This window comes from Tenrec ecaudatus, chromosome 11 (assembly GCF_050624435.1).
Source record: "Tenrec ecaudatus isolate mTenEca1 chromosome 11, mTenEca1.hap1, whole genome shotgun sequence".
Taxonomy (NCBI): Eukaryota; Metazoa; Chordata; class Mammalia; order Afrosoricida; family Tenrecidae; genus Tenrec; species Tenrec ecaudatus.
This window is the reverse complement of record NC_134540.1, coordinates 2,626,952-2,639,142: the sequence shown is the minus strand read 5'-3', so window position 1 is coordinate 2,639,142 and position 12,191 is coordinate 2,626,952. Positions and strand designations below refer to the sequence as shown.

The 12,191-nt window shown below is 52.6% G+C and overlaps 1 protein-coding gene across 6 annotated transcripts in view; it reads right to left on the bottom strand.

Moving 5' to 3' along the window:
• N4BP2L2 (NEDD4 binding protein 2 like 2) overlaps nt 1-12,191 on the bottom strand; it is a 51,244-nt gene that overhangs the window by 29,419 nt on the left and 9,634 nt on the right. For 2 of the 6 annotated variants that reach the window (XM_075562759.1, XM_075562760.1), the window contains 4 exons: nt 6,160-6,284; nt 5,638-5,726; nt 5,280-5,356; nt 2,332-2,481 (listed from right to left, as the gene is read on the bottom strand). In XM_075562759.1, the coding sequence (XP_075418874.1) occupies nt 2,332-2,481; nt 5,280-5,356; nt 5,638-5,726; nt 6,160-6,284 (441 nt within the window). Of the gene's footprint in view, nt 1-2,099; nt 2,482-5,279; nt 5,357-5,637; nt 5,727-6,159; nt 6,285-12,191 lie in introns of those variants that run through there. The other 4 variants (XM_075562764.1, XM_075562763.1, XM_075562761.1 and 1 more) reach the window with 3 other exon arrangements.

Here is a 12,191-nt window from a genome sequence, read left to right as displayed (position 1 = left end):
AGGATAAACCCCTCAGGAACAGAAGTGGGAGGAGGGTACCCCCCCAGGAGGGTAGGGAGGAGAGGGGAAGAGGGGAAAAAGGGAACTGATCCCAATGATCAATGCATAATCCACACCTACCCCCAGGGGGATGAAAATAGAAACATGGATGAAGGGAGATAGCGGTCAATGTAAGACATAAAAACAATAAATTATAAGTTAGCAAGGGGTCACAAGGGTAAGAGGGAGGGGAAGAGGAGGAGCTGATGCCAAGAGCTCAAATAGATGGACATGTTTAGAAAATGATGGTGGCCACATATGTACTGCTGCATGGGATGCTGTAAGCGCCCCAAGAGCACCCAGTAAAATGACTTAGAAAGAAAAGAGAGGATGACGAGTTCAAAAGCAGAGCCAGCAATAAGATCCGCAAAGTGGATGCACAGGTCTCTTCGAGCCTCTTGCTTCCGCAGAACGCAGGTGGCGAGTGCAGAGCTATGGCTGTGTGGTGCTGCCTCCTGATGGTGCTTTAGGCAGACAGACTGTGCCCCTGCCCAAGGTGAAGGCCTCTGGGGTCAGAGAAGCCCAAGTGCCGAGAAGGATTCCTTGGGAAGGAGAGGATACAGAGAAAGCAGCGGTGGAGGTGATCTGTCTAAGTCTACACAGGTGTGCACACGTACACACGCGCAGCAGCATATTCCGACGCATTTAGTCAAGATGAACACAGACAAGTGTGCATACGTGTGGAACAGGAACACACAAGGTACGAGGGAACTGAGCAGCACAGGGCAGAGATCACAGCCCTCTAACTACACACCAGGACTGCCCTACAGGGCAGAATTGCCCTACTGGGTTTCTGAGGCGGTCAACCTTCACGGGAGCAAGCAGCCTCATCTTTCTCCCCTGGAGCAGCGGGTGGGTTAGAACTGCTGACCTTTCCATTGTCAGCTCAATTCAACCACTGGCCCTCCCCTTCACAGAGCTGTGGAGAGCTTCTAGAAGACCCTGTTGAGAGGTCTTCGACGACTGGGCCTTGTTTTACATCTGACTGAGCTTCAAAAGTAGTACAAAGAGTTGGGGAGAGAATTTATAGCTAGAAAGATCAAAAGGTTTTACAAGAAAACCTGAAGAGAGACGAAGGATCGCGGGATGGGCAGGCTTCTCCGAAACCAGAGACATGGTCACGTGAGGAATGGCTTTTGCCCTGTGTGCTTTTGCAACGTGCATTCTGCTTCCCTGACGGGGAGCAAGTCCAGGCAGGGATGCGGGGCCCCTTTCCTGGCAGACTGGGAGGTGGTGCAGGGAGGGTGCGGTCACCCAGGAGAGCGCAGGACTGTGTCAAAGACCAGGGGACCCCACGCATGCCTTTGTACAAGTCGCTTTCTTGTGATTTTACGGGGAAGACTGTGGCTTTACAGAAAGATGGGGTGCCACAAAGAGACCATCACTGGCAGGTGCCATCTTCCCACAAATGATGCTGCGTAATTAAGCAGCTACTCCCTTGTCAACTGCTCAGGACCCTGTGGGATGTCTCCCAAGCCCACAGGTGGACTCCCTCTCCCGTCCTGTCCAGAACTGGAGGGAAGGAGGGAAGAGGGGGAAGGAGGACGGCTAAAGACATGGATGTGCTATGTGACAGATATGTACATAACCTACATAAGGGAGCTTCCCTGAGTGCATGCAAAATGCATTCATTCCACTCCATGTCTTCACCAGCTTCTCCAAGGGCCCTGCATGAGGGAGAAGGCGGCCACCTGTGCCCATCTGCTGGGGATGCTCACTGGACCTCGTGACAGCCTGGTGACACCCTCAGATAGTCTTGTCACACACACACACCAAATCGCCGAGCATCCTTTTCTCTGTCCAGCGAGAACTCCGGGCCCCTACGGTCACCTACTACGAGCCAACCGTCCGTCCATTAAAGTAGTCGGAGAAACACCGAAGCTTTCCAAGAGGTCCAGACTCAGGTAGGAACTACACAGAGCGAGCACGCTCGGCTGCACAGCACCGCCGCAACAGCGAGGACAAGCTGGAAATTCACACCCACTTGTCTACTGCCTTCAAAATAACCAAGGGTGCTGCCCACAAAAGATTGTAAAGCCATTTAAAATGCAGTTGATATCATTTTTATTTACAGTTTAAAATGTAAACAACTTGCTGGGCACATCCTCTGTGATGCGATGTGGTCCTTTTTAGTTGCGGCTAGTTAGGCTTCAGGCCAGGCTCACTAAGTCTGTCTGTCTGTCTGCCTGCCTGTCTTTAAGGACAGGCGGCCTGTGCGTCAAGTGGGCAGAGCCCGCTCAATAATCCCTGGGGACATCGGTTTGGCTGTGTGAGCCTAGAGGGCCCCCCCACCTCGGTCTCCACTCGGGAGGAGGCGGCCTCAGCAGCGAGCTTTTCTGTGAGGGCTCCACGGCGTTCATCACGAGGGCAGGCGACACGTCGAACTCGTAGCGCTCCAGCATCTGGGCAATCTTCTTCCGAGACACACCATGCTTATTCCTCCTGCCGAGACAGCAGAGGCAGTCAGCTTCCCCTCTGGCAAGACACAGCGCCCCGCCACACCCAGGGGCCACAGACACAGCGCCCCACCACACGCAGGGGCCAGACACAGCGCCGCGCCACACGCTGGAGCCACAGACACAGCGCCCCGCCACACGCAGGGGCCACAGTGATCGACCACACAAAGGGGCCAGACACAGCACCCCACCACACCCGGGGCTACTGTGATCAACCACACCCAGGGGCCACAGACACAGCACCCCACCACATGCAGGGGCCACAGTGATCGGCCACACACAGGGCCAGACACAGTGCTCCACCACACAGAGGGGCCACAGACACAGCATCTCACCACACAGGGGTCAAAGACAGCGATCAACCACATGGAAGGACTTCGAGAGGGCCAGAGCGGGGTCTGGGGGTAGTGGAGTAGAACTTTCTGAAGCCCCCTCATATTCTGACCACCAAGCCCTCGACATTCAATAATTCCTTATTGGCTCTCTGTATCTCAGTAATTTCTTTTTTTAACCATTTTACTGGAGGTTCATACAACTCATCACAATCCATACATCCATCCATTGTGTCAAGCACATTTGTTGCCCTCATCATTCTCAAAACATTTGCTCTCTACTTGGCATCAGCTCCTTATTTTTCCCCCTCCTACCCCACGCCCCCCTCCCTCATGAACCCGTGATAATTTATAAATTATTATTTTGTCATATCTTACACTGTCTGACGTCTCCCTTCACGCACTTTTCTGTTGTCCGTTCTCAGTAATTTCTTAACTGTGACCCGGAACTATTCCCTGAGGCCCCTGCCCCTCTGGTTTTAAATCACATTAAAGATTAAGAGGCCCTGGCTTGAGGATGCTAGAAGACCAGAATGACTTCTAGGGACCTCCAAAAACCAATAATCACAGAAACACACAACTCCAGGACCAGGGTCACAAACACCTTGGCATGAGAGGGACTCCAAGGGGATCATGTTCGAAGAAAAGATGACAATCAACCCGGGAATCACAGCAGGGAGCGGCAGGGGCAGTGACTGCTGTGGGGGAGCAGAGCTGTGGGGGTGGGGTGCTTCGGGAGCAGAGGGTGGGTTCCGCTGCCCACCTCAGGGTTAGCAGCCTTCCTCTGGGAGGGACCACCAAGCTGCTGCTTCTGAGCGGAGAAAGGAAACTCTGGGTGGGAAAGGGAGAAGTGAGGGGTAGGGGGTGCTGTAAGGTGAGGCGGGCTCACGGGCACGGGCTATTGCGTGGAGCTGTTAAGGCCGTTGCCTGCCCGATAGTCCTTGGTGGGTCCAATCCTTCAGGTCAACACCCGGGGACCTTGGCCCTCAGACAACTATCTTCACGTTGTGTTTTTCCTCACAGTATGCAGCGGCTTGCCCTGGCCGTAATAAAACATCTGACACTGCAGTGCTACATTTACTGATCATCATGCAATGCATACTATTATTCAGAAAAAGTCTACAAAATGCTTTATTTTGCAAAACTATCACTCTATTAGGTCATTGTGTCTGCAAGGGGGCGGGGAAAAGAGAAAACAGAAGCTGAAGTGACCTGAGGGTGCACACAGCAGGATGTGGCACCAACCACAGCCGCCAGGCAAACGCGTGGCCGGGCCGGTCTCCACAGTGGATGGCGTCTCCTGACCTCGCGTGGACTCTCACTCAGAACTTTGCTGTGTGGCAGCCATGCAAGCCGGCATCTGCCGGCTGACTAGATGGGCTCACTGGGCAGTACCAGCTGGCCTGAGGAAGACCAAGCCACAGCCTCCCAAACTTAGGTGGCCTCTTCAGGGGAAAAATGACTCAGTTACACCCCCCCCCCCCGGCAACAATTTAAACGTGTGCACCAAGCCCCTCATGCAGAATGGTGTCACGCACTCAAACTCACTGTCACCTGGTCAGTGCCCACTCACAGACACAGGACAGGTCGGAGTAGAACTGCCTGGTGAGTTTCCCTTTGAGAACACAAAGCCCAGCCTTCTCCTGCGAGCGGCTGGTGATTCTAACTGCTGACCTTGTGGTTAGCAGCCCAGCAGGTCAGCACCACGCCAACAAGGCTCCTGGATAAAGTGTAGGTCTCAGGGGGCGGTATCCCCGCTTTGGGTCCCAGTGCTTGAGGCCACAGGGGACCTTTCTGATCTACCTCAGACTGTGCTGGCAGGGCTTGCTGCGGAGGGTGGAGAGGTTGGAGAGATCTGATTATGAGCTGCTGCCTGACAGGCTGGTGCCCATTTGTACACTTGCCCTCACAAAACCAATGAGAATCAAACTCACTGCCGCCAAGTCCTTGCTGGCTCACAGCGACCCCGCAGACAGGGCAGAACTACCTCTGTGGGTTTCCGAGATTCTAACTCTTTTTTTTTTTTCACTTTAAACCGAGATTCTAATTCTTGATGCTAAGTCTTTCTCCCTATTTTCACAGAATCCGAAAGAATCAACATTCCCAAACACAGGGAATCCAAGGACCTTTCGGCAGCCAAGCTGGGAAAGAGGAAAAGGCCCAGGCACTCCAGGGAAACGTGGGGCCCGGAGGAGGAGAACTGTGGGGAATGGTCTCACTAGTCCTCCAAGGTCTCTGGGTCCCGGGTGGCATTCGGGAAACCATTTATCACGTAGGGGCGATGGATGCCGACTGTGGTGACCCTCTGTGTCACCAAGGATCCCTGGGAGGGACACAGCACCGGACTCACTCCGGCAGAGACAACAGGGACAAACAAAGCCGGCCTGGAGACTCGGCTGGGCGGGGCAGGGGGAGGAGAGAGGAGAGGTCAATGAAAAAGTGGGTGCCTTACTTTTCTAATTCTTCAGGGTCAAATTTCCACCAAGTTTCGGGTTCGTGAAACTCTACTCTGTATCCTTGTCCTATGGCCTACACGGAAGAAGAAAAAACACAAACCCAGAAACATGTCTTATAGCAAGAAAGGGTGGCAGGCAGACTGCATTTCAGGCACAGCAGATGCTGGGCCAAGGACAGATTACATGATCGATAATAAATACGCAGGCTCAAGCCCCCCCGGGGCCCTCCCCGGTCTCTCCTCAGGTCCAGGAAAGACTTAACAAGCTTTTCTGTTCCCAAAGCAAAGCCGTCAAAAATCAAATTAAAACATACAAACAGAAAGACCATGTGCCCCCTCCCCAGGGCAAACGCACCATCTCTACGTAGGGCCTCATCTCCCAGGCCTGCGTGTTCGTGTTGTCTATTATAATCGGAGACCGGCCCTGCGAGATCGCTTCTTTGGCTGAAACACAAGTCGGTTTCGGAAGCAGAGACAGACACACAGATAGATAGGAGATGAACGCAGACCCGTGAGCTTAAGGGGTGAGCAGTCTTTATTAAAGATGGCCTGCAGCTTCTACAGGTCAGGCCCTGATGGCCCCATCCCCTGAGGTGATACCAAGACATAGGTCCCCCCTCCCCACGGGAACTAAGGGACAGCATCCACACTGCAGGTGGGGCTCCCTGAATCAAGAGCCATGGAAAGAAGTGTCTAACAAACAGTAAGTAACAGAGCCTCCTCTCCCCACCAGCGAACTCTGCACACCGGGGCACGGGATTTCCAGAGCGATGAAGAAATAGGGTCTCAAAGCTGGTCAGGAACTTGTGCAAGCGCTTCCGCTGCCCCGCGGGGCCCTCCCAGCCCACTCCGCTCCCGAGACCTCACCCAAACGCACCTCGGCTCTGGTTCCAGTCGTGGGCATCGCCAAGCTGATTCACATTGTACCTGTACCCGTCCTGGCAGCGGAAGTAGTCGTCAGTGCTGAACACGATGCCCTCAGGGCTCTCACCAAGCAGACTCCTGTCAACAGAGGGACCACACAGGCATGGGTTACACAGGCCCTGCAGACAAGGCCGCTGGGGGGGCAGTTGCTGGCTCTCTCATGTACAGAACGGGGCTGAGGCCCAGCCCTCGGACAGCGCTCTGATTCCAGATATCATGTCATCACGCCGAAATCCAGCCCCTAGACACTCCTCACCAATCCCCAAGTATGCCCGCTCCTTAGCCAGGTGTGAGCTTCACTGAGTGTGCACTGCTGTCTGAAATTCCCTGCATTTAACACGGCCCCATCAACCACTGCCTGCATGTTAACTCCACTCAAGTCTGTGACCCCACAGGACAGAGTGGAAGCCCCTCCCATGGCAGTTGGGGGGCTGGAACTACTGGCCTTTATGGTGAGCAACCCGCTGCGCCACCAGGGTTCCTGAACACAGAGCCCTCAGCCAGCCACTCACCCGACCCCAGGCCGCTCTGTGGACATGGGTCCCTCCAGGGGGCAGGTCGTGAACCACACGATGACCCCCCACAGGAGAACCACACTTCAAACCGTGAAGCGGTCACATTACTAAATGAAACACTGAATTGGGAACCGGTGCTGTTCTAGATCTACTTTTAAAGCGAAAACCAGTAACTGCTAAATAAATGTCATGGTCAGAGACAAGACTCACTCTGTCCTGATGAGGCAACCCCATGGCCGTGGAGTCCCTTCCGGCCACAGCAGCCCCTCCTGACAGAGCGGAAGGTCCACAGGCTTCCAGTCCACACTCTTACCAAAGAGAGTGCACTGGCCACTGTGCCTTCCCCGCAAGGTCTGTCAGGAACAAGCACGCCAGCACACTCAGAAACACACAGCACAACTTGTCTGAGTAAAAGCGGCAATCTTTATGGAAATGGATCCCAAGGCCTTTCTACCTGCCCCCTGCTCCCACCCCCAGGGATGCTGGGTGAGTTTGAACCTGCAATCTTCTGGTTAGCAGTGGACCACTATGCCCCCAGGACTCCTTGGCAGGACCCCACCTTGTTTCCCAGGACAGAGAGGTCCATCCAAGTAGGCAGAGATTAGGGGTAGGGTGTGACGTAAGGGAGAAAGGCAGTAAAAACATGATTTTTAAAAGGGGGATGGGGGAATTATACACACTTCATTTCTTTCCTCTCTTAACCATCAACTATCTGAGTATTATTCTCTATCTGGGTGGGGGTGGGGGGGAGGTGCAGAAGGTAAGAGAGGTCCCCCCGGGATGGTTCAAGAATATCGCATTAGCCAGTTCCCGGGGGGTTGACCCCAACTTAAGGCAGACGACCCCTAAACTCCATGGGGTTTCAAGGCTGGTTTCTCAGGCCTTTCTCCCGTGGTGGACTTGACCCTGTAACCTTTCAGTCAGCAGCCGAGCAGGGGAGTGTCTGTACTACCCTCTCTACGGGATCAGGGGTCTCAGCCCGAGCAGCAAGACAACAAGGAATAAACAGAGGGTACCCAGAGGCTCAGGCCGCATGCAGAGCACGCGGGACAAGGATGATCACTGCTGGTGTCTGATGGACCTTGGCTCTAAGCAGTGAACACCTGAAAGATGTTTACTGTGTTTTACTGACTCTGCAAAGGCATTTGATTCCGTGGAACATAATAAACTGTGGGCAACCTTGAGAAGAATGGGAGTTCCAGAACACTTCATTGTGCTAATTCAGAATCAAGATGCTGAGCAAATCATCACAGACGCTGAATTATATAAAGATGAGTGAGACGTAGGGTTGCAGGAACCTGCAAGGTGCAGATGACACACACACTTGCTTGCTGAAAGTAAGGAGGGCGTGAAGTGCTTGCTGATGAAGGTCAAGGACTGCAGCTTTCACTGTGGATGATGACTCAATGTCAAGAAGACCAAAATCCTCACCAGGGGACTAATAGGCAACACCACAATCAGTGGAGAAAGGTTGAAGTTGTCTTTCTTGGATCCACAATCAATATCAATGTTCATGAAAGCAGCAGTCAAGAGATCTTTTGATTTTTGGTGAATCTGCTGCACAAGGTTTCTTTAGAGTATTGAAGAGCAAGGCTGTTACCTTGAGGACTAAGGTGCACCTGACCCAAGCCATGGCGATCTCCCCTGCCTCGTATGCATGTGAAAGTTGGACACAGGTGGCTAAGGAGGACAGACTGAGAAAGGATACATTTGATCTCTGGTCTGGAGGATATTGGAAGTGCCATGGACGGATAAAAAGGACAGGCCAACCTGTCGTAGAAGAAAGAAGGCAAGAGAGAGTGCTCCTTAGAACAAGGATAGCAGACTTTGCCTTCCTACATGAGACATGTTGTCACGAGAGGCAGCGACGAAACGGAAGCCCTCAATAAAATGGATTGAATCAGTGGCTGCCACAGGCCCGAGCACTGACACCCTGTGAGGATGGGGCAGGACCAGCTAGTGCTTCTTTCTGTGGTACACAGGGTCAGTGCTACCTACCACCAACAAACGGGCAAAATCACCTCGATTCAGGGATGGTATGCTCCTCTCTGTAGAACATCCCAGAGTCCGCAAGAAAACCACTTCAAGACCTAGTGGAGGAATTTAGCAAAGTTGTAGGGTAAATTGTCAACAAGCAGAAACCACTTGAACTTCTGTAGAATGAGGAATCTGAAAGGACATCAGGGAGACAAATCCACTTTCAATATCCACTGAGAGAATAAAATGCCTGGGACTGAATCGGTGCAGGGTCTGGAGGCCTGAAGCAACAGAGATGCTAAGGCACTGCTGGAAGAAACTAGAGACTGAAGCACATCAGCATGTGCCTTCCTGCGCCTGAGCTGACAGACTTACTGTGGTCAAGGAGCCAGGGCTACCCAGAGCGCTCCACAGAGCCGATGGGAGCCGGATCAAACTCCAGCAGCCTCTTTACAGACACAGAAAAGCAATCCTCCATTTTGTGATCCGAACCAGCTAAGCCAATACTGACAAGGAGGAGGAGGAGGAAGAGGAAGGCACATACGTCCTTGATTTTAACACACACACACACAAGTGGTTCAAACCCTCTCCGAGAGGAAAACAGTCTACTTCCATAAAGGTTTACAGCCTCTCACGCCATCAAAATGGAGATTCGAAAACAGTCAACAAACAACTTTTAAAAACACAATAAAGATCTACAGAAACCCTATGGCAGTGGTTCTCAACCTATGGGTCTTGACCCCCGGGGGGGGGGGGAGTGTCGAACTACCCTTTCACAGCAGTCGCCTGATTCTTAACAGTAACAAAATTACAGTTATGAAGTAGCACCGGAAATAATTTTATGGGGGGGGAGGGTCAGCACCGCATAAGGAACTGTATTAAAGGGTTGCGGCATTAGGAAGGTTGAGAACCATGTCCTATGGGATGGTTCGACTCTGTCCCACAGGGTCGCTATGAGCCTGGGCTTTGGGCTGTACAGCACAGCACCTAGCTAAAGAATGGCCAGCCCAGCCCAGTGGAGCAGAAGTGAGAGTCCGTCAAGCGGTTCTGGACAAAGGTGTTCTGAGTCCATCTGAAGGGGAAAGAAGCTTCCCATTATTACTGCTGGGGAATTCTGCAGAAAAAATGAAACTGGATTCATACCCTACACGATATACAGGACAAAGTGTAAAACGCAGGGAGGACCTGACCATGCAGAGTAAATCATCAAATTCTTAGAGCAGGGGTCCTCAAACTTTTAACTGGGGACTAGTTCACTGTCCCTCAGACCCATTGGAGGGCCAGACTATAGTTTAAAAAAAAAACAAACTATGAACAAATTCCTATGCACACTGCACATCTTATTTTGAAGTAAAAAAAAACAAAAGGGGAAAAAACACCTGGCGGGCCAGATAAATGTCCTCGGCGGGCCGCATGTGACCCGTGGACCGTAGTTCAAGGACCCCTAGTCTTAGAATAAAGAAAAAGCTGGAGCTACAGGTAAGACGGACTGCCCCAGTGACTACGGAAACGGGCTCACACCTAACCGCTGTGAGCACAGCGCGGCACTCGGCAGTGTCTCTCTCTGTGGCACAAATGGGCGCTAAGAGTCAGAACCTGACTCAATAGTACCTAACAACAATGTAACAACATAAACAACCAAAAGGCAAAATAAACTCGTGAGAACGCAGGAAGATGAGAAGCTTCTCTCTTTCAAAAAAAAAAAGCCAGATGGCACCTGGCTACCACTGCGAACTAACCTGAAAGGAATCACAATCGAAGACTGTGGTAGAGGGGGAGGAAAATGTGGGACAAAACTCAAAATCCTGAATGAGACCAAGCTTCCCGGTCAGATGGAAAGCAGCAGGCCCCCCAGACCACAACCTGTCATCACCGTTAGGTCTGGAAGTGGGTAACAACCAGCTGTGAAAGACGGGTCTATCAGGGACCATCTGGGGAGAAAAGGGCAACAGGGGCCCTGGGACAAAGTGCGGAAGGGCGAGGAGGGAAGGCGTGGAAAGGGAAGCTCACGGAGAAGGGGAACGCACGGTGTTTCCTTGTGGGGGCTACAGTCCTGACACAGGACCTACGAACTGTTAGGGAGAACTGGCCTGAAGTAAAACCACACATACAGCTGCTGTCTAGGAGAGTACCTTGGGAAACCATGCATCTTGACAAATATCTAAGAACCAAAACAGACAGAAAACTTCAACAGCAACAAACAATCTGATGGTAAAATGAACAGGACCTGAAGTGGCATCCCACCAAAGAGGACGCTCAAAGGCCACCAAGCACATGAAGGGGCGCTCAGCACCACGAGCTACTCTCAAACTCCCGTCCAACAGGTCGACTCCGGCCCACAGCGACCGTACAGGACAGAGAAGAACCGCCCTGTGGGTTTCCAAGACTGCGACTCTCTTGGAAACAAAAAGATGGGGAGTAGAAAGCCCCTTCTTTCTTCCAAGGAGCAGCTAGCTGGTGGTTTCAAACTGCTGACCTTGAAGTCGGTGGTCAAACTCACAACCATAACCCCACCAGGGCTCCCATGAGGCATGCAAATCCCAACCACAATGAGATGCCCTCTCCCCCCTCCACCCCCCCAAGATGATTAAAATTCATAACAAAGTAACAACTGTGGGCAAGGGCGTGGCAAACGTGAGCCCATGCCCACTGCTGGTGGGAAAGCGGTATAGCGGTCACGAGTGGCCCCTCAATCCCACTCCTGCGTGGACCCGAAGGCGTGAAACACACTCAGACTTGTGTGCAAGCACTCCTGCGCAGGGTGGCGGGATCAGCATAATCAGATGTGGACATGCAACAGAGCAGGCACCTCTCAGCCACAGGCTGCATAAGACGACATTATGCTGACTGGAACCGGCCAGACACTACATGACAGACAGGTATTGCGCAGACAGACCCCAAAAGAGATAGCAAATGTGTAGCGAGCAACATCAGTTATATCTGCCAGGGACAGGTGGGCAGGGAAAGGGAGGTTCTCGGAGACGGGAAACCCTCGCTGGCTACATTCAGGGCAGTTGCCAGGGCGAGCACTGCAGCTGCTGTCAAGAAGCTGCACACCGGGCAAAGGTTGCGTGATGGGGTCTTCAACCTGTGCTATCAGCTATGAAGGCTTAGAGACCGGTCTCTGCTCACCTGGAGCCAGAAAGGAGAGGCAGGAGGAGAGGGAATGCGTGTGTGGCCCCCTTGGCCGGGAGACCGGGACGGTGCCTGCCTCCCATGACTGACTGCACGTCACGTTGAGATCAAAGCTCTATGAAAGGTCCTGATCAAAAGGGGGATGAACAGAATTTCACATTCTCATGGAGGATGGACAAACCGAAACTATTGTGCCGAGATCAAACCCCAAATATCCCATGACAGACAGCATCTTGAAACCAAGGGATAGCTTAACTAGCAAATCCAAAGGTCTGTTACTAAGAACTGACCAGAGCACCTGGTCTGCGGGGGCAGGGAGCGCATGTCTGTGGCAAGGCACAGCCCCTATAGGGAGGGC